The sequence below is a fragment of the Amblyraja radiata genome, chromosome 11 (genome assembly GCF_010909765.2).
Source record: "Amblyraja radiata isolate CabotCenter1 chromosome 11, sAmbRad1.1.pri, whole genome shotgun sequence".
In the NCBI taxonomy this organism is placed as follows: Eukaryota; Metazoa; Chordata; class Chondrichthyes; order Rajiformes; family Rajidae; genus Amblyraja; species Amblyraja radiata.
The window spans coordinates 49,741,297-49,766,985 of NC_045966.1; the positions used below are offsets into that span (position 1 = coordinate 49,741,297).

The 25,689-nt window shown below is 44.1% G+C and overlaps 1 protein-coding gene across 6 annotated transcripts in view; it reads right to left on the reverse strand.

Moving 5' to 3' along the window:
• Positions 1-25,689, reverse strand: part of fgf1 (fibroblast growth factor 1) — a 110,605-nt gene that overhangs the window by 8,284 nt on the left and 76,632 nt on the right. For 3 of the 6 annotated variants that reach the window (XM_033029900.1, XM_033029901.1, XM_033029899.1), the window contains exons 2-3: positions 10,649-10,854; positions 2,566-2,669 (exon numbers count right to left, since the gene is read on the reverse strand). In XM_033029900.1, coding sequence (XP_032885791.1) covers positions 2,566-2,669; positions 10,649-10,817 — 273 coding nt within the window. In that variant the 5' untranslated portion in view covers positions 10,818-10,854. Of the gene's footprint in view, positions 1-2,565; positions 2,670-10,648; positions 10,855-17,667; positions 17,862-24,509; positions 24,618-24,673; positions 24,829-25,689 lie in introns of those variants that run through there. The other 3 variants (XM_033029903.1, XM_033029897.1, XM_033029898.1) reach the window with 3 other exon arrangements.

Below are 25,689 nucleotides of genomic sequence, written 5' to 3' on the forward strand. Positions count from 1 at the left end.
TACGACTTTGAGTAAGAAATTTAATTTACTCTTAAACTGAACTTAGATTTTTAGTTCAAGGTCGCAGAGTGAGGCATGAAATCCTGAGCTCCTGATTAGCTTAATTTAGTTTAAAGATACGGCACCAAAACAGGTGCTTTGGCCCACCAAGTCCGCACCGACCAGCGATTCCTGCACACTAGCACTATCCTACACACTAGGGACAATTTACAATTTTTACCAAAACTAATTAACCTACCAACCTGTACGTCATTGGAGTGTGGAAGGAATCTGGAGCACCCGGGGAAAACCCATAAGGTCACGGTGTGAACGTACATAATCTGTACAGACAGCACCCGTAGTCAGTGTCGAACCCGGGTCGCTAGTGCTATAAGGCTGCAACTCTACCGCTGCACTACCGTGACGCACGATCCTGGTGCAGAGAATATTAGCCACTGGGCTAGGGGGTTTTAGGGGGTCTTTTCTTACAACCCTTCCCTTTCAAATTGATGACTCTTAGGAATCATCAGATGTGATCTGGAATAAAATCCAGGAAGTATTTGTGATGAAAATTATGTATCACTCGGCTTGCTTTCTTTGGAATAGAGGACGCTGAGGGGAGATTTATTTCTGGTTTATTAGATTATAAATAGAGGGCATAGATACAGTTAATAAAAAGGACCCACTTTCCCCCCTTAGCTGGGAAGGCAATAATGAGGGGCTAGGGTTCGAAGAATAGAGTTTTGTCTGTACTTCCGTTGTTAATATTGGAGCTGAATGTGTTGGGAAGAGGTTTCAGAATTGAATGTTTTGTACATGTCTCCTGCTGGCCTTTGGTGGTTAAATCTCTCTTATTGTTTATTTTAAAGAAAAGTCCATGCACAAAGCATTAACCTGCTGAACATTTTATCAATCTACCACAGATAATTATGATACTGCAAGAATGGCACGATCTCACAGAACAGAAAATGGTTATTTAACCCATTATCTCTACGTCAGCTCTCAAACCATTTCATGCTCCAGCAATTTCCCCTTAAAGAGTCAGAGAATCACACAGCACAGCACAGCATGTGGAGATAGGGTGGTCAAGAAAGCTTTTGGGAAATTGGCCTTCATCAGTCAGGGTATTGAGTATAGAAGTTGGGAAACTTAGAACATAAAATCATTTTCCCAGGGTGGAAATGTCCAACACTAGAGGGAGAAGGTGAGAGGGGGAAAGTTAAATGGAGATGTGTGGGCAAGTTTTTACAGAGAGTAGTGGTGGTGAAGGCAGATACGATAATGGCGTTTTAGAGGCTTTTAGATAGGCACGTGGAAGTACCGGGAATGGAGGGATATGGACCATGTACAGGCAGGTGAGATCAGTTTAACTAGGCACCAGGTATGGCATAAACATTGTGGGCTGAAGGGCCTCTTCCAGTGCTGTATTATTTTAAGTTCTAACAGGCCCTTCAGCCCACCAAGTCCACACTGTCTATGGAGCACCATCATATACAAATCCCATTTTTAACTCTCTTCACATTCCCCTCAGCTCCCCCAGATTCTACCACCTACCTACACATTAGTTCCAATCATCAAAGAGAAGTTTATCCAGAGTGACCCACAGCGAGATCCTGCAAACTCCACACATTCAGTCCTAGAGATCAGATCACTGGAGCTATGAGATAGAGACTCAACTGGAGAAGCCACTGTAAACCTGTAAATTAATCCCCTTTAAAAGTATCTTCAATTGTCTTTTGAAAGCTGCTGGAGAATCTGATTAAAAGCGCTGTCCCACTGTACCAGTTCATTCAAGAGCTCTCCAGAGTTTAAAAAAAATCAAACTCGTGGAAGCACGTAGAATGTACGTAGCGGGTACGTCGGAGCTCGGGGACGTCTCTTAGTGGCTCGTGACGCTAACGGCAGGTACTCGGGAAACGCGGTAAGCTCGGGAAGACTCGTGAAGATTTTTCAACATGTTGAAAAATGTCCAAGAGAGTCTACAAGCGGCCATTACCGTAAAATCTCCGAGTTCGAATCAGGGCAAACTCGGGAGAACTCTTGAATTAGCTCGTACAGTGGTACAGGGCTTTAAACCAGGGATGGTGGACCAGACACAATAGCGGTGTTTAAGATGCTTGTAGGTAGACACATGAAGATGCCAGAAATGGAGGGATATGGATCACATCCAGACAGAGCGGATTAGTTGAATTTGATATTCGACTCAGCACAGACATTCTGAGCTGAAGGGTCTGTTCCTGAGCTGTTCTGTGTTCCATGTTCTAATCTAAACCACCCGTTAATCAAGTGTTTTGCAAGTGAACATCACTAGACTGGTGAGGCATGCAGAGGCTTACGCTATTCATCTAGAGATGTGAGTTTGAATCCCATCATGACACAGCTGAGTCATTTAATACACTCAGTGAAATATTTTGTGCAGCTGATGGGGATAGTGATTCCAACTTAAATAAAATCTGACTTACGTAAGGGTTCACTGAACATATCCCTGATGGAAGTCGGGGAGTGCCTGTATCCCTGGATATAGATACAGTGTGCAATGTAAATACAACAATGATGTTTCGGTGAAATGCTCAGGTCTTTACTTACCGAACCATAAAGCTGTCCCTTTTCACTCATTGCTAGGTAGTGCCTGGCCTCAATCCCTTGAATAGTCACCACTCCTCGACTCACGGCTTGTAGCTGAAGCTGAACTGAAAAAGAAGGGAAGGATGAATTATATTTGCCACAACATGGCACAATGGCGTTGATATGGCCGAAAAGCTTCTGAAACGTGTTAATGGATTATTTGAGTACATTTTTGAGGCAGTGGTTCACTTGCACCTCCTCCAACCTCATCTACTGTATCCGCTGTCCCAAGTGTGGACTCCTATATATCGGCGAGTGCAAGCACAGGCTCGGCGATTGTTTTGCTAAACACCTCAGCACACTCTGCCTAAGCCTACCTGATCTCCTGGTTGCTAAACACTTTAACTCCCCCTCCCATTCTCATACTGACCTTCTCAACAGAGATTGGAGGAACAGCACCTCTATATTTCACGGACAACTTAAAACCCAGAATTATTGATTTCAAGTGCTTTACCTCTCTCTCCATCCCTCCCCCATCCTAGTTCCCCGTCAAATCTCACTGTCCACCTGATTAAATTTTACTGATTGTATGCCTCGTGGTCACCTTCCCCTCGACTAAAAATTAACTATTCTACATTTTCCTTGCTCATCCATCCCCTTTGATCTGTCATTTTCACACCTTACCCTTCCATATCTCTATGTCTCCCTCTCCCCTGACAGTCTAAAAAAGGATTTCGACCCAAAATGTCACCCATTCCTTTTCTCCAGAGATGCTGCTGGTCCCACTGAGTTAGTCCAGCATTATTTGAGTACATTAGTTTAGAGATATAGCATAGAAACAGTCCCTTCGGCCCACTGAATCCACGCTGACCATGGATCACTCATTCTCACTGGTTCGATGTTATCCCATTTTCTCATCCACTCTGTGCACATTAAGGGTTTTATTTTTGTTTACAGAGACCAACTACCCTACAAACGCGCATGTCTTTGGGACCGCACATCTGATGAAAGAAATGATGGAGGATCTCATGTAGAAAAGGTTCCCACAGCCGCCGATAGTTTGTTGTTCTCCGAAGCTCTGTTCGGGTAAAGGTAAAGCACCAAGTCACACAGCAAACATTTCTCAGCTAGTAGTCTTAGAGTTCAAGGCTGAAATACTTATCCGGATTAAATGATGAGGATTTGTCCTACAGCTTTAGGAGATCAGAGCACTTGATGTGGCTGCTTTGATCTTTTTTAGCTGCTTCCCGTCGTTGTTTCAGACGGATGGTGCCTTGACTGCACTGTCTCCATCAATTCTGTTTTCTTTCCTTCTCGTTTACCAGAAATTGAGAAAAGGATGCGAGAAAAGTACTGTGCAACGGAGTAAGAAAACAGAAGATATGACTTTGGGAAGATTACGCTCAAAATTATGTGACTTAGCAAAAGAAAAACACAGTGGGACTTGTGTGAAAAGCAAATTTCAGGGAGAGCGTGAGATCAGTGGTGAAGGTATGGGGATTTAATCGAAAATGTCAGGACTGGAGGATTTTAGTTATGAAGAAAGTTTAGCCAGCTGATTTGTTTATTTTGCAACAGAGGAAGCAGAGGGGTGAGTGAGTATGTGAAGTTATGAGAGGCCTGGTTAAGGTGGATAGAAATAAACTGTTTTCCTTAGCAGAGAGGTCAACAGCTCGGTTTAAAGTAATGGACTGAGGATTGCAGGGGACTTTGGGAAGTTTCCCTTCCTTCCAAGGGGCAGTGGGGATCTCAATTTGTCTCACAAAAATGATGCAGGTGGGAGCAATCCTCACCACATTGAAAAGGTACTTGGATTGAGGTCATTGTCTGTTGATAGCTACTGGGATTTGGAAAATGCATTTCGAGATGGGTTTAAATTGGACTTGATGGGCCAAAGGGCCTTCTTCATGCCATAGATTTTCTCTGCTTTTATGATTGCAGGGAAAGGGGGAAACTGCCTTTCAGGGTCCCTACCTGGTCGGAGAGGCAGCTTTTCTCCGGGCTGCAGCTTCGACCCGTCCTCGCGGCCTACCAGCGGGCCTGGAGCGGCGTTTCCTGTCGCGGACCGCCAGAACCTCGGCTTCGGCGGCGGCACAGCGCTGGAGCGCTATCGTGGAGCGGGCGATGCTTTGCCTGGGTCGCCGCGCTGGAGCTCCGGTGAGCTGAGACCGCCGGGAACAACATCGCGGAGCTGCGGGACTGTGGAGCAGTCAGTTGCGGGTGGCGGCGCCGAACTTTACACCGGGAGCCTGGGATCTCGCGACGAGATCGCCAGTTGTGGAGCTCCATCCGGCACGGCCTTGTCGGCTTCAGAAGCCACGGCCTCCAGTACGGAGGCGGCCGTTCCAGGTGTCCCAAGCCGCTGTGAGGACTCTCCCGACGCCGGAGCACCACCACCCGGCGAGAACGGCCAGGAACATCGGGCCTCCGTAGAGGCAACTGTGGAGGCCTCAATAGGCCCGACTATGGGTGAACTGGGGTTGGGGACTGGACTTTGTGCCTTCCCTCATGGTGGGAGCCATTGTGGGGGGATGTTCTTTGTGTTTAAGACTCTCATTGGTCTCTGTATTCTTTTGTGTACTGCAAAATGGCAAAAAGCATATCACTTCATTACACCTCGGTGTATGTGAATGTGACTAATAAAAACCTTTGAATACTTTGAAACAAAGAGGTTAATCTGAGCAGTGAAGGGCCAACAGCATGCCACGCCCACACCAGTTAGTCTAAATGTTAAAGGAGAGAAATAGAAGAAGAGGGAAGTTGGTGGCACAGTGGTGCAGCGATAGAGTTGCTGCCATACAGCTCCAGAGACCCAGGATCGATCCTCACTACAGGTGATGTCTGTACGGAGTTTATACATTCTCCGCGTGACCTGCGTGGGTTTTCGCTGGGTGCTCCAGTTTCCTCCCACGCTCCAAAGACATACAGGTTTATAGGTTAATAGGCTTTGGTAAAAATTGTAAATGGTAGGATAGTGCTCGTGCATGGGGTAATCGCTGGTCGGCGCGGACAAAGGACCTGTTTCCGCATTGTTTCTTTTAAGTGCTAAACTAAAAAGAATTGAGTAAAATACAGCAAACAATCAGGTAATCCACAGGCTGATTGTTCATAAACCCTAATGACAGGGCACCCTCTTTTTTATCGCACTTAGGCTCTATTCCCACACTCACTTTAAATTCACCTGGGTCTATTTCCTTTGCTCCCATGATATTTATCTGTTCATTCGAAAATTGTATGAACTTAATACAAATTAACTGGAATTAATCAGTATTAATTGGAAATAACATCCAATAGTCCAGACAGTCTGATACCATCAAATTCTTAAACTTGCTGGATTAATGGAGCTTTATTGGTTTTATTAATTTTCTTGGCTTGTGTTGCCAATATAGCAGGTTATGGCATACTGTAATTCTTAAGCATTCACAAACAAAATATTATTCAGTCTTTCAAGAGCACCTTTTCATGAATGTATCCAGTTTCCTTTATCCTCAATACAATACAATTCAATTTATTGTCATTTGGACCCCTTGAGGTCCAAACAAAATGCCGTTTCTGCAGCCATACATTACAAACAAATAGACCCAAGACACAACATAATTTACATAAACATCCATCACATTGCTGTGATGGAAGGCCAAAAAACTTCTCTCTCCACTGCACTCTCCCCCCCGATGTCAGAGTCAAAGTCAAAGCCCCCGGCGGGCGATGGCGATTGTCCCGTGGCCATTAATGCCACGCCGGGTGATGCAAGGTCGCACACTAGTTTAGGAACATAATGCAAAATAAAATGGTGGCACAGTGGCTCGGCAGTCGACTTGCTGCCTTACAACACCAGAGACCCGGGTTTGATCCTGACTAAGGGTGCTATCTGTACGGAATTTGCACATTCTTCCTGTAACTGCGTGGGTTATGTCTTTACAGAGTTTGTAAATGGTAGGATAGTGCTCGTGTTTGTACATTCTCCCCATGACCTGTGTGGGTTTTCTCCGAGATCTCCGGTTTTCTCCCCCACACTCCAATGATCTACAGATTTGTAGGTTAATTGCTTTAGTATGAATGTAAGTTATCCCTAGTGTGTGTCGGATAGCGTTAGTTCGAGAATCGCTGGTCGGTGGGCTAAAGGGCTTTTTTCCGTGTTGTATCACTGAACTAAATTAGACGCAACTAAAACTAAAAGAATGGTTACAGCATGGAAGAAGGCAATTCACCCTGCCAATTCTGTACTAGTCCAGTGTAAGAACAATTCAACTCACTCTACTCTCCTGTCATTTTCCCATCCCCTTTCACATTCTATCCATCCACTTCCCTTTTGAAACTACAATTCAATCCATTTCCATCACCAATCCTGCCAGTGAACACCAAACTCTAAACACTTGCAGGGCCAATAAATGTTTTCTTATTGCATCCTCTTGTATAAGACCTTGCCCCCCTTTCTCTCCTGATGGAAGTAGGCACTGTGATATCAACCCTTTAGATTGACTGATCTCAGTTTCCTGAAGAGATGAATTCCATGCTCAGTAGAAGAACACTAAAATCAGCCTCAGAACTATAAGACTGGGAAGAAGAGTTTCAACTGCACACTGGCCTTGTTATTGACTCAAAAATATCAGCACCACAATGTAAATGCAACAGTAACTTGAGTCAGGAGGTTCTGCGACGTTCCACTCAAGCCCCTGAAAGAAGCCCATGAACTTCAGCCCCTCCTTTTCCTCCACTGGGCTGACAGCATTTTGACCCCAATGCCTCCCCTATGCATCTTCCCACATCTCCCCAATAAATAGCAGGCCCATTACTACATACCAGACAGAGATGAACACGACTATGTAATAACTATGTGTAGGAAGGAACTGTAGATGCTGGTTTACACCAAAGATAGACACAAAATGCTGGAATGACTGCGGGACAGGCAGCATCTCTGGAGAGAAGGAATGGGTGACGTTTCGGGTTGAGACCCAATCTTAAGACTGCAGAAGGGTCTCGACTCGAAACGTTACCTATTTCTTCTATTCAGAGATGCTGCCTGTCCCACTGAGTCACTCCAGCATTCTGCGTCTATCTACTAGGTCATAAAACCTAATCTATACACAAATAGTTCACCTTTGAAGAGAGATAATCTGGGGACGGTGAGAGAGTGTGGTGAGTGAGAAAAAGAGTGAAAAAAACAGGGTTGATGAAAGTGGAAGCTTTAAAGGGCTTTCTCACTGTGCGACTTGAAGCAAGACTTAACAAGATTTAACATCGTGGGAACCTTCTGCGATAGCAGTACGGCATTCGTGGACCACCGAGGACCTCCGTGGCGCTAACGGCAGGTAGTCGTGTGACTTGGTAAGGTCGGGAGAAAATTCAAACATTTTTTAATTTCTCCAAGAGTGACTTGAGCAGCGTTGCAACATTGTATGAACGCAGATGCCAGTGCGATATCCGTGCGATATCCGTAATGACACTTGCGGGTACCGTGGGAACTCCTGCGAACGGTAAACCCGGAAGCTTGACAGAGGGGACATAAGGTGAGTAAAAAAGGTGGTCTCAATATCGCCAATGGACCATGTGTCCATCGAGGACGTCCCACCTAATTGTCATTGTTTGATCATCTTTTTCACAGTAAAAAGACTTGCAGAGATGCCTCTCAGAAAAGCACAAAGAAAGGGGTCAAAGAAAGTCAGAAAGTTTTTAGCCATGCAGGTAAATGAGGAGGAAACTCAGCAAGAGAGACAGGTGGAGAGGCAAGAGGAGATGCCAGAGATACCACTGCCTGTGGGCTCCTTGGAGCAGGGAGAGGGTGATCAAGGTGGATTTGAGATTGCCTCCCCAGTAGCTGTTGCCTCCCCAATAACCTCAGCAGACGATAACATAAAGGTTAGATGGCAGAAGGTAAAGGCCATATAACTTCAACAGGTAACAAGAGGGGGAACTGGTGGAGTGGTACCAATGCAATGAGATTCTCTATGACAAATCCAGAGAGGATTATAGAAATAGGGAGAGAAAGCGCAACCTGCTGGAGGCGAAGGCTGCTGAGTATCCCCGGTGCTCATGTGAGTAACTATAACAATATATTAGTTTATGTACAGGAGAACAATTTAATGTTATCCATGATTTAAAAACATACAATGCTACAGATGTAAAAGTGCTGTTTTTGCAGTCACCTTTAATTTATCTTATAAGTCTGTCTGTTCCCTGCAGCTGCAATGTAAAAGTAGTGGCGGACAGCTTTTACACCCTCTTCGTTTGAAGTAGACAGCCTGTAATTGAAGATCCTCTGTTACCTAGTTAGATTCCTCTGTGGATATGGCTTCATAATCCAGGGCCGTAGTGCAAAGGCTTCATCAGCAACCATCGCATATGGGATGTCCGGGCTGTCTTCTCCTGACAGAGGTTCTGGATCAGGCATGCCTGCTGTTCCACCTTCCATTTTATTTCCAAGCCAGGTTTCTTTCCAAATACGGCCATCACCAACACTTCCAGGTGTGCCCACATCCACATACAGGAAGTTGTAGTTATAATCAACCACCGCCATGAGTACAATTGAGTGGAATTTCTTGTAATTGAAATAATTTGAGCCACCTCCGGGTGGTTTACGGATTGCCACATGCTTGCCATCCAAAGCCCCACATGTGTGAGCAAAGTTCCACCTTTTTTCAAACCCCAGTGCAACTCTCTTCCACGCATCTGGTGTACTGGGGCATTCCATCACTTCAGCTGAATAAAATTGGATGATCGCCTCACAGGTTTCTCTGACAATACCACAGATGCTGTTGGTGGCGACAAGAAAGTTGTAAGATAGATAAGAATCGCCTGAGGACAAGTAGCGGAGGGTGATTGCTATGCGCAACCCTGGTTCCAGTGCCTTTCTCATTACAGTGTCAGTCTTCTTCAGCAGAGGTCCCAAATTATTCTTTAACTCATTAAAGAGCTCGGGTGAAATTCTGACAACGTTTTTGAATGCACTTTTATCCTCTTCGCACAGCACATTAAGCAGTTGCTCATATTGTCCTAATTGAGGTCTCCGTTGAAACATGGGCTTAACCCAGTGAGACTTCCTCTTAATTATCTTTTTAATTAATCTCACCCTTCTGCCTTCACGCAAGCGTTTTCGATGCACATGTTGCGCTAATGCATACAGCGCGTCAATGAAAATAACAACCAGCCTGTACTCGAACCAACTTTGTATAGGCATGTCTGCAAATGAGCCAATTCTACGAACGGAGGGTATTTGTATAGTGTGTGAAAAAAAGTAACATCATTTGTGCCACGTGATTAACTACACTACAGTCCACGATGTTCATTCACGATTAACGGGAAAGATCGGGAGACGGACAAGTCACTCGCACAAATGACAGAATTGCCGAGTACCGTGGGAACTCTTTATCTACCCCCCGTTATATCGTGCGGAACTCGTGCTGGACCGCGACCACTTTACTCGGGTGACATCTTGCTTCAGGTCGCACCGTGAGAACTGGCCATTAGTTCTTCAAGGCTTGTTTAACTCTCAAGGGGCCTGTCCCACTGTACGAGGTAATTCAAGAGCTCTCCCGAGTTTAAAAAGAGAAACAAACTCGTGGTAAGCACGTAGAATGTACGTAGCGGGTACCTTGGAGCTCGGGACGTCTCTTAGCGGCTCGTAACACTAACGGCAGGTAGAAAACGCGGTAAGCTCGTGAAGATTTTTCAACATGTTGAAAAATGTCCACGAGAGCCCCGAGTACCTACGAGCGGGTATTACCGTAATTCTCCGAGTTCGAATCAGGGGAAACTCGGGAGAACTCTTGAATTAGCTCGTACAGTGGGACAGCCCCTTCACTTTTGAACGACGAGGTGCGATTATACACAGTGACCCTCACTGCTCTGGAAGAACTTAAGTTTCAATTTGCAGCAAAGTTCACATCAAATTTGTTCTATGAAATAATGTTGCTTTAATTTAAACGTAAGATTTCTTTATCCCCTGCAGCTTTGCCTAAATCCTTGTTTTTCTAGCTGCTAAGGAGTTCTCAGTGAATTGAACTTAGGAACTTGCTAAGTTTCAAAGCAGTTGCCAAGCAACACAAGTCTAAACACACACACATATTTAAACAGTACAGAGCACACGCTGACTGAAAAGGATTCTCACTGTATAAGTCGTCGCGGTTGATTATCCCCTCCACTGTTCCATCAGGGAGAATGCGCATAAAGTACCCTCCATTTTCACAGTACAGGAGTTTTGGGTCTTTGTAACTCGCCGGGAAGTGAGTGAAGGAATCAGTCAAGTTTGATAAACTTGTCACTGTTCCAACATCCATTCTGCCTCCAGTTCGGTGCTCATACGGGTCTTCTCTCCTGGAATAAATCAACGGGCACATAACAAGCCATGCACTTCAATGAGTACCAGTTAAGGAACTAAAAATACCAGAGAAGTAATAACTCAAGTGATTAACAGTCTGTGTCATTGCTATATTTATATACATTTCAGGTTTTTTTTTTACATGCCAGGTTTTGTTTCCTCCTTTCCCTCATTCTGGTTTATTTTCTATTTGAGCCTCAAGTAACTAATGACAAACTATCCAGCGCAAAAAGGCGAGTACAGTCATGCATAGCAGAGCATGAAGCATGCACAAGGGCATGCGCATGCAGGAACATGGTGAGGGCATCAAAGATTACAGGGAGGATGGGGTTGAGAGGGAATAATAGGTGCAGACATCCATTTGCATGCACGCATACACAGACCTGTGGTCAAACATGCACGTATACGCATCTGCAGACATGTGCGTGGACACACATGTGCACACCCAGATGTGTGCACCGGCCCATTGACAAATACACGCATGTACACACCAGCGGACATGCACATGCGCACACAGGTGGACACACACACATGCACACACAGGTTGACGGACACACACACACTCTTTCTTGTGGAAATCAATGAAAGGAAATGCTGTCGATTTTCCACTGGCTAAAGTGTTCACTCCAGAGTACAGTAACTACAGTGTGTACCATCCACAGGGTGCACAGCATCAAATCCACTGCCGAGAGAATCAAGGAGAATAAGCACACAGGAAGATAATTATTTTCATGTTCACCAGGTTACAACTTATCATCTTGACTTTGAACCTTTCCTGCATCGTTGCTGGATTCATATTTGGTCCGATAAGTCCCCTGATGCCAAGGCCCAACAATGGTTCAAGTGATGGGCAGCTGGTGATGGGCAATAAAACTGGCGTTACCACCAATGCACATATCCCTGCAGATAGAGGATTTGAGTTTAAGTGCAAGGAGGTCCTACTGCAGTTGTACAGGGCCCTGGTGAGACCGCACCTGGAGCATTGTGTGCAATTTTGGTCTCCTAATTTGCGGAAGTACATTTTTGCTATTGAGGGAGTGCAGCATAGGTTCACCAGGTTAATTCCCGGGATGGCGGGACTGACATATGATGAAAGAATGGGTCAACTCGGCTTGTATTCACTGGAATTGAGAAGGATGAGAGGGGATCTTATAGAAACATATACAATTCTTTAAAGGATAGATGCAGGAAAAAATTTCCCGATGTTGGGGGATTCGAGAACCAGGGGTCACAGTTTAAGAATAAGGGGTAGCCCATTTAGGACAGAGACGAGGAAAAACATTTTCACCCAGAGAGATGTGAATCTGTGGATTTTTCTGCTACAGAATGTAGTGTAGGTCAATTCACTGGATGTTTTCAAGAGAGAGTTAGATTTAGCTCTTAGGGCTAAAGGAACTATATGGGAAAAAAGCAGGAACGGGATACTGATTTTAGATGATCAGCCGTGATCATATTGAATGGTGGTGTTGGCTTGAAGGCCAAATGGCCTACCCCTGCACCTATTTTACTATGTTTTCCATGTTTTCTATGTAAGTACCCATAAAAGTGTTCATTCAAGATCTTGTTTTGAGGAAGAATTGGCATTGTTTGTACATTTAGGTTGTGTGTTGCAAAGAGTTAAGAGTTTCAATCTTTTCCCATCCACCAGTATTCCTTTAACGTCCTAACCATACAATTAAGAAAATATGATTCTCTGATCAGATAAACCATTTGCAGTGAAAACCAAAGACGATAATTGATAACTGTCCCGACCCGAAACGTCACCTATTCCTTTTCTCCAGAGATGCTGCCTGACCTTCTGAGTTACTCCAGCATTTTGTGTCTACCTCCATCATAAGTACTTTGAATGATCTTGACTCCACAACCTCTGGAGTAGACAATTCCAGAGATTCAACACCTTATGAAAAAAATGCACCTACGTTTTAAGTTACCAGCCTATTTACTAGTAACTATATCCCCTTTTTGCAGACTCCCCCACTTATGAAATCTCATCACCTTAACATCTACCCTGTCTTCTCCCCTCAGGATCTTATGTCTAAACGACATCATTTCTTATTCTCTAAACTCCAAAGAATACAGACCCCAACCTGTTTATCCACTCGTGAAAGGACAATCCTCTAATCCTAGGATTTAGCACAGTGAATTTCCTTTCAAATGCCCCCAGTGCTATTATATGCTTTCTTTTCAGGTAGGAGAACCAAAACTGTGCATTGTACTCCACGTGTGGCCTCACCAACACACTGAGAAAAGGTAACAAAAACTGCAACAAAACAATTTAGATAATATGGTTATTTTCTTTTTTATAATATCTGATGTTATCATAGAGTTGTAGAATCATACAGTGCGGAAACAGGGACATTGGTCCAACTCGCCCATGCTAGCCAAGAATCCACATCTAAGCTCATTCCATTTGTAATATGATTTGCCTAGAGAGCATGCAAGAGTTGTTCACTATATATTGATACACATAGCAATAATAAACAAATACCAATATCTGCCTTGCCCTATTCACGACTCCTTAGATCTATTATCTTTCATTCCTAAATGTCTATACCACGATCTCTGAACGAGCCTTATCAATTGTTTGCAATTTATTCACTCCAGATCTTCATCCAATTACTCTCAATTCCTTGCATTTTCTGCAACCAAACCCCGTGTCCCCACCCTCCTGTACAACTCCACTCTCCCTACCTTAAAAATGCTTTATTTTTAATTCTTCCCAGCTCTGATGAAAAAGCCATAAACCTAAGATGCTAACTCTGTTTTTTTTACCCTCCAAAGGTGCTACCTGCCACGCTGAGTACTCCAGTGCTTTCAGTTCGGATTATGGCATCAAGCTGAAACTGGAGGATTGGGGAAGCCAATAGTCTGACCTATATCGCTAATCACCGAAACAGCAGTGCCGAAACGACCGTTGCATTTCTGACATTTGCTTGGTGCGGTGAGCAAGGTCAGTCAGTTTCGAAGAGTTTTGAGGGAAGCCTGCAGTTTGGTAAAAGTTGTCGGTCTCTGCTGTTTTCCCAGTGCTGGAGCAGGAAGGCTTGTTTGGTAGAATGGGAGTGAGAGCTTCCTATCGCTTTTATACACACACGCTGTGTATAAAAGCGTTACCTCTTTACCTTGCTTCATGTTTCGAGCAAGATACTGTTCTTTTTGGAGGTAACATATCAAAATGGCAAAAGATCGGCGCCTCCAAAACAGAGGCGCCGAAACAGTGGTGCCGAAACGGCGGCACCGAAACAGTGGCGCCAAATGGTACCATTCCGATCGTTAATTGCCAACATCTCCATTGTTACAAATTCCTGATCTCTTTTGAATTATTAGGCTGAGGAAGGAACCTTATCTCCACCATGACAAGTCATTTTATGATGCTGCCTTTTAATGGCTGAGAAAGATCTGGCTTTTGACTGGTACATTAATCACAACCTTCACTGAAATGGTGGGCTTGGAGGATCAGACTGCAATGCTTTCTTCCTGTGAAATGCATAATAAACTACTTTGTTTCCAATACAGCAATGGGAAGTAGCTGTGAACACACTGATAAACAATCAAAGCAAGTGCCTCAACATGGTGCTTCTAAAATGCTTCAGATGATGTGAAGGTAACATCCATATTTGGTCCGTATCTGGAACATGTCACTAACAATAGGCTGCTCTTGGACTTGGTGGCACCTGGAAGGAACACACAGTGCTCGAATGGGTTTTATTTCATTGAGTACAAGTACATACAGTCTCAGCAGTTATTGGTGTTTGGAGGAGCTCCTAAATCGTTCAAACAATTCCAACTTTTTTAAAAATATCTATTCATTTGGGGGATTTGCTACTTGCTGGCAAGACCAGCAATTATTGCCCATCGCTAATTGCCTTTGAGGTGATTTTGGTGAGCAAAATTCTTGAACCATTGATGATTTTCTGATAAAGGTAAAACCCAATGTCAACGTGTAGAGATTGAAACCTAGTGCCAATGAAGGGAGAGTGTGATATTTCCAAATCAAGTTGTTGTGTTACATGTTGATGGTGATGTTCCCACATGCCTGCTGCACATGCCCCTTTTGCTAGTAGTGATCACAAGTTTACATAGTTTGCTAGACCAACCAAAATCATTAACTGCACTATATTCTGTAGATGGCAGGTATTGCAAAGACAGAGGATCAGTCTGAAGAAGGGTCTCTACCCGAAACATCACCTGTCAATGTTTTCCAGAGATGCTGCCTGAACTGCTGAGTTACTCCAGCACTATGTACCCTTGAGCCAGGCACGTGCCGTGAGTAATTACTCAGGGTAGGCAGTCAGTCGGCTTTAAAAAAAATTTAAACCGCGCATGCGCAGATTGTTCTCTCCGTAAAAATAAAAAATAAAAACAAAAACAGTACCAATTCAATTTGCCGAAGGCTTCCTAGTCTCCTTTATTCTGAATTACTGAATGGGGGGGGGATGTGTGGGGGGGGGGGGGGGGGATGTGTGGGGGGGGGGGGGGTGAAGGGTGATGGCAGGTGGAGAGATGGTGGGAAAATCGGGAGCACAGGGAAAAGTTGAATCAGTTGTCATCTAATTGAATGACACCACTTGTTCAAGGGACCAATTGGGGGGAGTGTTCCTTTCACAGCGTGTGGGGAGTCTGTGCCAGGGGTAAAGTTGCGGGAAGGGCAGGAGTGTTGAGAAGGAGGGGGTCGGGGATAATGCCAGTAACTCACTTACTCACCACTGCTGCAGCTCTCCGGGCGCGAAGCCGCCGCATTGTAGCCGGGGATAGAAGCAGCTCGGGGAGCTGCAAGCGGCCGCTGGGACCCGACAGCAGAACTGGCTGCCACTTCAGCGCCTTCTACCGGCCCGCTCACCTCTGGCAGTGCTCTCCATCTGAACACATCTCACCTGCTGCTCGCTCATGTCAGCCGCTTCCTGCAAATCCTTAAATTCCCACAGCCGAGTAACCTCAATCGCGCTGTCGGAATTTAAGGATTTGCGGCAGGAGAGAGGTTTTTAGATGGAGAGCTATCAGAGGTGAGCGGAGGCCGGCAGTAGGCGCTGAGGTGGCGGCCGGCTCTGTTGTCCGGCCCAGCGGCCGCTCACAGCCACCCGAGCTACTTCTCACCCCCCCCCCCCCCGCCTCAATCGATGGCTCCGTGCAAGGAGCGTCGCAAGTGGGTTACTGGTATGATCCAGATCCCCTCCTTCACAACGCTCCTACCCTCCCCGCAACTTTACCCCGGGCCAGACTCCCCAAACGCTGTGAAAGGAGCTCTCCCCCCACCCCCACACCCTGGGAAATACGGTATTTAAAAACATCACCAAGAAATGTACTTACCACATCATTGGTACACGAGCTCCATTCTTCTCTCTCTGTTTCCTAAGATACACTTAAAATAATGCCGATCCATATTTGAAAACCCCGCCAAGAAACTAGCGCTGCACATGCGCAGTAGGCTGCTGTGCCTGTGCAGTACAGCAAAGGCAGAATTTCAGCTGTCTTCAGCCTCACTTGAAATTGACAGCTTCCAGCAGCGCTGACGGCACGTGGGCTGCTCAGACCCTCAAGGGTTACAAGTGCTGCGGATGAAAGGCACGGAGAATTATGCCTGCCTAAGAGATCGATCTATTAGATAGGCATAATTCTCCCATGCCTTTACTATTTATATTTAGTAATTACCATGTTATAATTTTATTCAGGGTAGGCAGTGCCTACCTTGCACACCCTGACGGCACGTGCCTGCCTTGAGCGAATGTGTTATTAAGCAGCACACTTTGTTCTGGATGGCATTGAGCTTCTTGAGCATTGTTTTGAAACCAGGTTAATCTGTTCATCAATATTACTTGGTTCCCTACCAAATGTCAACCATTCCTTTCCATCCCCTGATCGATGGGGAGATGTGAAATCTGTTGCTTTTCAGTTTGTACAAGTCACTTAACAAAGGTTGTAACTGCCCCCTTCTGGAAACTGGCCAAGGAACACCATGAGAGAAACGCAAATGTTGATCTTCCATAATGGGACGGACATGAAGAAGGAAAAGAAACAAAATCTGAAGGAAAAATTATAATACGGAAACTAGCAGTTAATTGGCATCCGAGCACGATTGCTCTCTCTGACAGATGTTGAAGAGAGTTAACGTACTATTTCAAGTTGAAAAGTGCTCGCAAAATATATTTAAACTAATGTGTATTTACTGGTGAGTTTTGAACTTTTTCAAGACTTCCTTGTAATCTCAAGACCAAAGTGTATTAATAGCAATGAAAATTTAAAAAAAAAACTGAGCTTACTGGAAATCTAAAATAAAAACAGAATATGTTGGGAATGTTTAGCAGATCAGGCCTCATCTATGGGAAGAGAAACAGAGTCAACACTTCAGCTCAAAGAAGGGTACTTCTTCAACTTTAAACATTAACTCTTCTTCCTTTCCCACCAATGCAGCCTGACTTGCTGAATATATGAAGCATTATCTGTGTGTTTTGTTTAGTTTGTAGGGACAATTGTCAATCTTTACCGAAGCCAATTAACCTACAAATCTGTACGTCTTTGGAATGTGGGAGGAAACCAGAGCACTCAGGGAAAACCCACGCGGTCACAGGGAGAACGTACAGGTAGCACCCGAGGTCAGGATCGAACCTGGGTCTCTGGCGCTATAAGGCAGCAACTCTACTGCTGCGCCATTGTGCCGCCCTTCATGTTTATCAGTAGATTAGTGATAATATTTGTTGCTAAATAATGTCTACCTCAAATCGACGTTAGATCTTGAGAAATTGTTGCCAGAATAAATACATTGGTGGCAACTTAATAGATAAATCAAAATGTCACAGCTTTAGAATTCAACTCACCAATTGTCTTGCCTCCGACCTGGCTTGACTGGTAGTGAAGATCAACTTGCTTGTCACTTTTGAAATGTACGTAAATCGTCAAAAGGCCTCTTTGTAAAAGCAAACCAGGGCTTTCAGTGAATAGTTCTTACTCCCCCGAGCACACTCTGCATTCCTCCTCCCTGTTACCGTGAAGTCCCATGTCACTGCAAAATTAACTCTCTCAGCACAGATTTCCTTTGGGGATCTCTTTCCAGTTAAAGTAACGCTTGTTGGAAAAAAAAAATCCTAATTTATGATGAATTTTGATGAAATCCTCAGGGTTCTTTTTTTTTTAACATCCTAGTAAAGCATGAAAATTTATCTTTCAAAAGAATAGTTCATCTGGCTTTCTCAAAGGAAATGCCTGGCCCATCAAAAATATCCAATGAGGAAATAAAATACGGATTCCGACACGTTTGCAGAAAGATGGAAAGCGTCACTGAGTAGGCAGGAGAGAGAATTGTTTAATACTATTGTCATGAAAAGGTTAAACAACAGACTTGAAGAATAAGTAACTTAATTAGAAATTGCCATTCGTTTATCTAAAGATAAGGAGCCTGACTCAGAGTTCAGAAATAGGAACATTATTTATCAGACACCACCAGAAGCCTGGAGCAAAGAGACCAGAACTCGTGGAATCATATCTACTGTGCCACATAAAGCAATCAAGGTTTAGATATCAAATGACAGGACAAAAATAGTGAAGAGGGTTCGAAATTGCTGGAGTTGCTCAGTGTGTATGATGTTCTCATTGGAGTCAGAGAAATACATAGAAACATAGAAAATAGGTGCAGGAGTAGGCCATTCGGCCCTTCGAGCCTGCAAGAGTTGGATGATCATGGCTGATCATCCAACTCAGTATCCTGAACCTGCCTTCTCTCCATACCCCCTGATACCTTTAGCCACAAGGGCCACATCTAACTCCCTCTTAACTATAGCCAATGGACTGGCCTCAACTACCTTCTGTGGCAGAGAATTCCAGAGATTCACCACTCTCTGTGTGAAAAATGTTTTCCTCATCTCGGTCCTAAAAGAATTCCCCCTTATCCTTAAACTGTGACCCCTTGTTCTGGACTTCCCCAACATCGGGAACAATCTTCCTGCATCTAGCCTGTCCAACCCCTTAAGAATTTTGTAAGTTAATTCTTAAGGGGTTGAACAGGCTAGATGCAGGAAGATACAGGACGGACTCCTGTTTTGCAGAACCCAACCCTGGAGATTTTTTTTTGTTTTTTTTTTTTGTTAGAAGTAAGTACAATATTGTGGTACCACAGTACATAATACTTGTTGACATATTACATTTCATATACAACTTCTTATTTTTAATTTAATAATAAAACAGGAATAAGGAAGAAAAGAATAGAAAAGGAGAGCTTGACAGAGTGGTGTGTGAAATAGATAGATAGCCCGAAAGAAGAAAGAAAAAAGAAGAAGTAGAAAAAGAAAGAGAAAGAGACGAAATAGAGAAGAAAAAAAAGAAAAAAAAGAAAAAAAGAAAAAGGAGATTAAAAGCGCTATACCTATTCGATGATCCTGGCCACCCGTCACCTGATTCTGAAACATTTTATAAACCCTGGAGATTTTAAACAGGCACCATCGTGTAACACAGCTTCAGTACTGCCATAGATAGACACAAAAAGCTTGAGTAACTCAGCGGGACAGGCAGCATCTCTGGAGAGAAGGAATGGGTGGCCTTTCGGGTCGAGACCCTTTTGTGTCCTTGGGCAAGACACTTCACCCACCTTTGCCTGTGTGTGAATGTGTATGAGTGATTGGTGGTGGTCGGAGGGGCCGTAGGCGCAGTTTGGCAGCCACGCTTCCGTCAGTCTGCCCCAGGGCAGCTGTGGCTACAGAAGTAGCTTACCACCACCGAGTGTGACTGAGGAGTGAATGAATAATGCGATGTAAAGCGCCTTGAGTATTAGAAAGGCGCTATATAAATCCCATCCATTATTATTATTATTAAAGACTGCCATAAGTCTGCATGGGTTTAATCTGGTCATTAAGTAAATTCAGGGACCAAATTTACTCGGGGTGTTTACAAAAAATGTCATTAGAACAGAAGGGATTGGAAGCCACAAGAGGTAGTGCAGTGGAAGAGCTGGCAGAGCTGCTGCCTCACAGTCTCTGTGATTTGCATTCAATCCTGACCTTGGATACTGTCTGTGTGGAGTTTGCACATTCACCCAGCAAAGATGTGTATTTCCTGCTGGTGCTCTGGTTTCTCAAAGACACACAGGATGGTTTAGTTTAGTTTAGTTTGGAGATACAGCGTGGAATCAGGCCCTTTGGCCCACTGAGTCTGCACCGACCAGCGATCCCCATATACTAGCCCTATCCTACACACTAGAGACAATTTATATTTTTTATCAAAGCCAATTAACTACAAACCTGTATGTCTTTGGATTGTGGGAGGGAACTGGAGCCTCCGGAGAAAATGCATGCAGTTACGGGAAGAATGTACAAACTCCGTTCAGATAGCATCCGTAATCAGGATTGAACCTGGGCACCAGGCACTGCAAGGCAGCAACTCTACTGCTGCATCACCATATTGGTTTACTATTGATATTGGTTGGTGGGTGAATTGGCCACTGTGAATTGTAGTGACTAGGTGAGCATTAGAAGAGAAGAGGCAATTGATGAGAATATGGGTGAATATAATGTGGGATGAATGCAGGTATAGTCTAAATGAATGGTTTATGGATGGAGGTACAACAAGTCTATTTTAGTGCTGGATCTCACGCAGACCCTATGACTTAAATAGCCAATGTAATTACCCAGCACAAGCAAAATAAATAAGTTTTAGCAGCGATACATGGTTGGAATCAAAATATCTCTAATTCAATTTATTTATTAGCAGATAGAGATACAGAGTCGAAGACTCCTACTGTGTGGAAACAGGTCTTTTGGCCCAACTTGCCCACGCCGACCAACACTCTCTACACTAGTCCCACCTGACTGTGTTTGGCCCATTTCCCTCTAAACCTGTCCAATCCAAGCACCTGTCCAAATGGTTCATAAACATTGCGATACTACCTGCCTCAACTACCTCCTCCGGCAGCTCGTTCCATATATGCACTACCCACTGTGCAATAAAGATGCCATGAGAAATGGTAAAGCCTTGTTGTAGTTTTCATCAATACTGCTGTGGCATTAGATTCCGCAGACAATAAATTTACGATTGAAAGACACAAAATGCTGGAGTAACTCAGTGGGTCAGACAGCATCCCTGGAGAACAAGGATAGATGACATTTTGGGTCGGGACCCTTCTTCAGACTGATTACTTACTATTTAAGAAGATTATTACTGGAATACTAGTACCTTACCATTAAGATTCTTGGTTGCATGGGCATAAACATACATTTTATTGATCACATTGTTGACCTATATTTTATCCAAACACCACGATTGAAGACAATAAAGCAAATATTGGGCTCATCCTATTAAAGAGAGGAATAAAGAAAAAGTGACCTGCTATCTCCAGTTTTGTTCAATATCATAATTTTGTTTAACATGATGTTTGGTAGATGAGGAAGACAGTGATTTTTATTTGGATGGTACAAAACTAATTGATTGAAAGAAACAGCATGGAAACAGGCCTTTAGCCCACAGAGACCACGCCGAACATTGGTCACTTGCTCACACTATTTCCATGTTAGCTCAACTTTCACATCCACTCCCTACGCACTCGACAAAATTTACAGAGGCTAATTAAGTTACAAGCCTGCATGTCTTTGGGATGTGGAATGAAACTGGTGCAGATCCTGAGGTCGCCGATGGGCGCTGAGAGTGGTCGGTCGGGCTGTCGGTGGGTGCTATGAGTGGTCGGTCGACGAGTGGTCAGTCGGGCGGGCTGTCGGTCAGCCGGTGTTGTAGTGAGCGAGCGGGCGGACTGATGGAGCCGGCACTCTGGGGGTGCTTAAGGCGACCCGGGCTGCGTGCTGCTCCCCATCATCATCACCAAGATGATCCAGAAGGGCATGCTGGCCGAGGTGGACGCGCTGCTGGGCCACACGTATGGAGCCCGCAGCCGGTCCCAAAGCGGCTCCAGCTCCAGCCGTGGGCTGCTCTGGAAGGGGGGGGGGGGGGGGTGAGTTAGGGTTAGGGTTAGGCATTTTCCTGTCAGTGGAAGAAGCGTTAGCCTTACCCCAGCCTGGCACTGCCCTAGTCCCACTATGGCCGTGACCCCCACTCTGTACACTGGCAGTCAGTGGGGTTCAGTAAATGGGGGAACACAGTGGAACTGCCCTCACCCATTAATTAGGCTGGTTCAGGAGCCGGACCTCTGTGGCAGTCTCATTCAAAATACACACTCACAATTAAATTCATTATATTATTTTTATATAATATAATTATATATAATTACAGTCATATTCACGTCATATATATATATATATATATTTATATATATATATATGGTATAATAATATATGGTTTCAATAGACCGCAGCATGGAATTAGGCTCCCCGTGGAGTAATATGAGCATTGAACACTAGATGGCGCTTACTTTTTCGATCTAATTTTACTTTTTCGATCTCAATTAGTGTGCAACGTTTGGCACTGACGAATTATGACTTCTTTCTGAATTAAATTTGATCTAAATCTGTGCAAAATGTCAAGTAGTTCCCAGACATGGGTCACGAAAGTTAAATTCTAGACACATTTTCGATGCTCGGCCCACAGCCAAATTGTCTGCCTCAAAATAATTTTGCTCAGGTTCATGGGTGATTTTCTCCCAGTTTGGTTTGTGGGTTCTAAGGCAACTGTTGAGACAATGTTGAAACCTAGACTCTTCCACTGGCACCTGGGCAGGTAACCTTTAGGATAGTGCACTCTTTCAAGATTTATGCTGGAATTCGTTGTGCTTCTAAAGCATTGACAGGATATGTTCTCAGTGTCATCCCACATGCTCCTTCTCCACCGGGAGTGATCACAATGATATCTAGGAGTCAATGGGGATGTTGTATGTTTTCAAGCACATCCTCAAATCATTTCTTCTGTCCACCTGGTAATATCTCCCTGTGACTAGGCCTGGAATTGAGTTTCTGCTTCAGCAGTCCTTGGTTCCTGCCGTGACTTTGGGAACGCAGAAAGCAATCACGCACAGCCCAAAAGAAAGAGCAACATGATCTTGACTTTATGATGTTGATTGAGTGTAAACCAAGACAGCAATCGTGATATGGATTATTCTACGGTCATCTTCGAAAGCGAAGATGTCCGATTAACGCCCCATTTAAAAGTCGGCATTTTTATAAGTGTAGCATTCCGCTAATATCAAACCATCAAGGCATTTCAGAGAGCTTTGATAGGATGCACATCACTGCTCTCTGGAACCTGCCACTCAGTTTGAAGGACAATAATTGCAGGACGGTGGGGGAGACAAGCAGAGTCGTGTTACTGAAATGGTCGGAATAGATTAAACAGGTTTGTTCAGTGCAGAACATTTCTATAACCGTATACTTGCAGTTTGCTTCAAGATCTGCAGTTTTGGGGTAATAATTAAATTCAATTGTAGGCAAAGCCTGTCAATTCCTATGTTGTGCATCCTATGATAGAAGAGATATGGCGTGTGAAATAATCTGAATGTTACCTCATTTTAAATACAGGATAGGGTGTAATATTTTTGTTTTAATGTTGGCATTATTAGAACAGTTTTTTGTTGTAGTTTACTCCTGCTCTCCCTCTCTCTACCTCCCCTGAAGTTGTTGGCATCCCCTGGATATAAATTCCACAAATAGTAATCGTTCATTTATGCCTTACACATGGTCATTTCATAAACCTTGGCTGATACTTGAATGTAGGAGGGATCACAATGGAGCCTTGTTCCCTCCGAATGTGACACCCATTCAAATGCACACGATTACCAATGTGTAGCAATCTGGAGTAATTCTGTTCCACGCACACATGTACATATCCTGGGATGAATTCTTCTAATCATAATCTTTAAAATGTCACAGCCAATTTTAATGCCTCAGAGCTGACACCCACTGAATAAACTTGTTGAGGCTTTTGCAGACAGATTTGGTATTGAGCGGCACGGTGGTGCAGCGGTAGAGTTGCAGCCTTACAGTGCCAGAGACACGGGTTCGATCCTGACTATGGGTGCTGCCTGTACGGAGTTGGTACGTTCTCCCCGTGACCGCGTAGGTTTTCCCCAGAGACTCCAATTCCCTCCCACATTCCTTGACATACAGATTTGTAGGTTAATGGTCTTCGGTAAAAGTTGTAAATTGTCCCCAGTGTGTAGGATAGGGCTAGTATATGGGGATCGCTGGTCGGTGCGAACTCGATGGGCCGAAGGGCCTGCTTCCATGCAGTATCTCTAAACTAAACAGATTTCAAACAAACTTCAACTTAGCTTCTCCTTCTTCCTCGGGTGGTGTTCCATTTCACATCATTCCAAGTTTTCAATGAATTGCTATTCATTTGCCTGGACTTGTTAGACATTTTATATAGTTCCCAGTAGTTTCACTTAAAAGATATTTGGACCAAAGTCACAAAGCACTCGTTCCTCAACATTCCTCAATAAGTTCATTAAAAAGGGAGGTGACGCCGAGTTTTCAGTCAGAGAGTCATGTGGACTGTTACCATTTAGACCAGAAAGGTTCACTCAGTAACACAAAAAGATTCCTGGATTTAAAGTCAGTTTTCATGCAGACTGCACCAACAACCAAATTGGAGTAGGAAATAAGAACAGTGTTTCGATAAATGGACCACTCCAATCATACTACTGGATATAACCCAAAAGCAAAACATCAAGATCACAGCTTTAAATTAAGATTTACACGTCCCCATATGTGCTTGTGCCAAAGAAACTTACTTCATCCTACAAACTGTCCACCCTTTCGCCTACTCTCGCTGTGGTCCCATTAGGACCCGGCTAATCCCTCCTTTCATCTGCAGCTGCAATTAATTCAGTTCCACAGTCCACATAGAACAGGAATGAATAGAAAGTGTGCACATAGGAAATGGTTTGATCTTTACCATTTGTTTGTTGTTGCATAGCGAGGAGAAGAAACTCACACCTGTTCAAAACCGACTGCCTCCTAAGTTTCGAGCACCTTGTAACGACTCCCTGCACTGAACATTTCAACCACTTAATAACCACTAACAGTTAACGTGAAAGATCAGATAGAGCTTCCAGTTAAAAGCATGATGACAAGAGAACAGCTTTGAACCGTGTACTTGCCTTCTTTGCCGGTCTGGAAACAGCGGCAAACAGGAAGTAATCAAGACAGATTGCAAGGGAGGGACACGGGAGTGAAACACATTGCGAGTAAATTTAGCTTGAAGCACAGTGCTGTTAAAAGCACCATTTCCATGTTAAATTTTGCATTGAATTTGACGGTGCGTAAGAAGGTCGTTTGCCCCACTGCAATTGTTTTCATCTCTGGTTCACGGAGTTAGACTTTGCCATCAGCCAGGCTTGTGCTGGAGCTGTGCCAGGCAATTTCAATAGCCTGGGGCAGCAGATTTGGGAGCTTTAACAGGTGTGGTGCATGTGAGGCACACTTCATCCTTGGCACCCAACGCATTAAGGGAGAGGGGCATTGTGAACAATCTGTGCATCTGCCCCTCATCATGCCACCCACCCACCACCCCTGTTCTTTTGATAAAATATCGGACAGACGCCATAATGAACACAGTTTAGACATAGTCTTCAATTATTCTGTGGTCAGATATCCTTTGATGACGCAATGGTTATTTACTCCAGTGCAATTCCATTTACAATTTAATTAAAGTCAGTTTTATTTAATTTTCCTTTCTAAAATTATTTTCCGAATCCAGGAATCCTGAATACACAATTGATTAACACTGACAGGGTTTGTTCATTTCTTTTAAAGTTGATCTCCCAGTTTCCTCCTGGGGTCTGCCTCAGCCCCATGCCTTGCTTGGTTCATCTCAATAAACACAGACTTTGATTACCCTGTTCTGATTGATTGTCAAGCAGACCCATGCAAATGTTGACCCATTTACATTGGAGAGAACGTCATCAATGT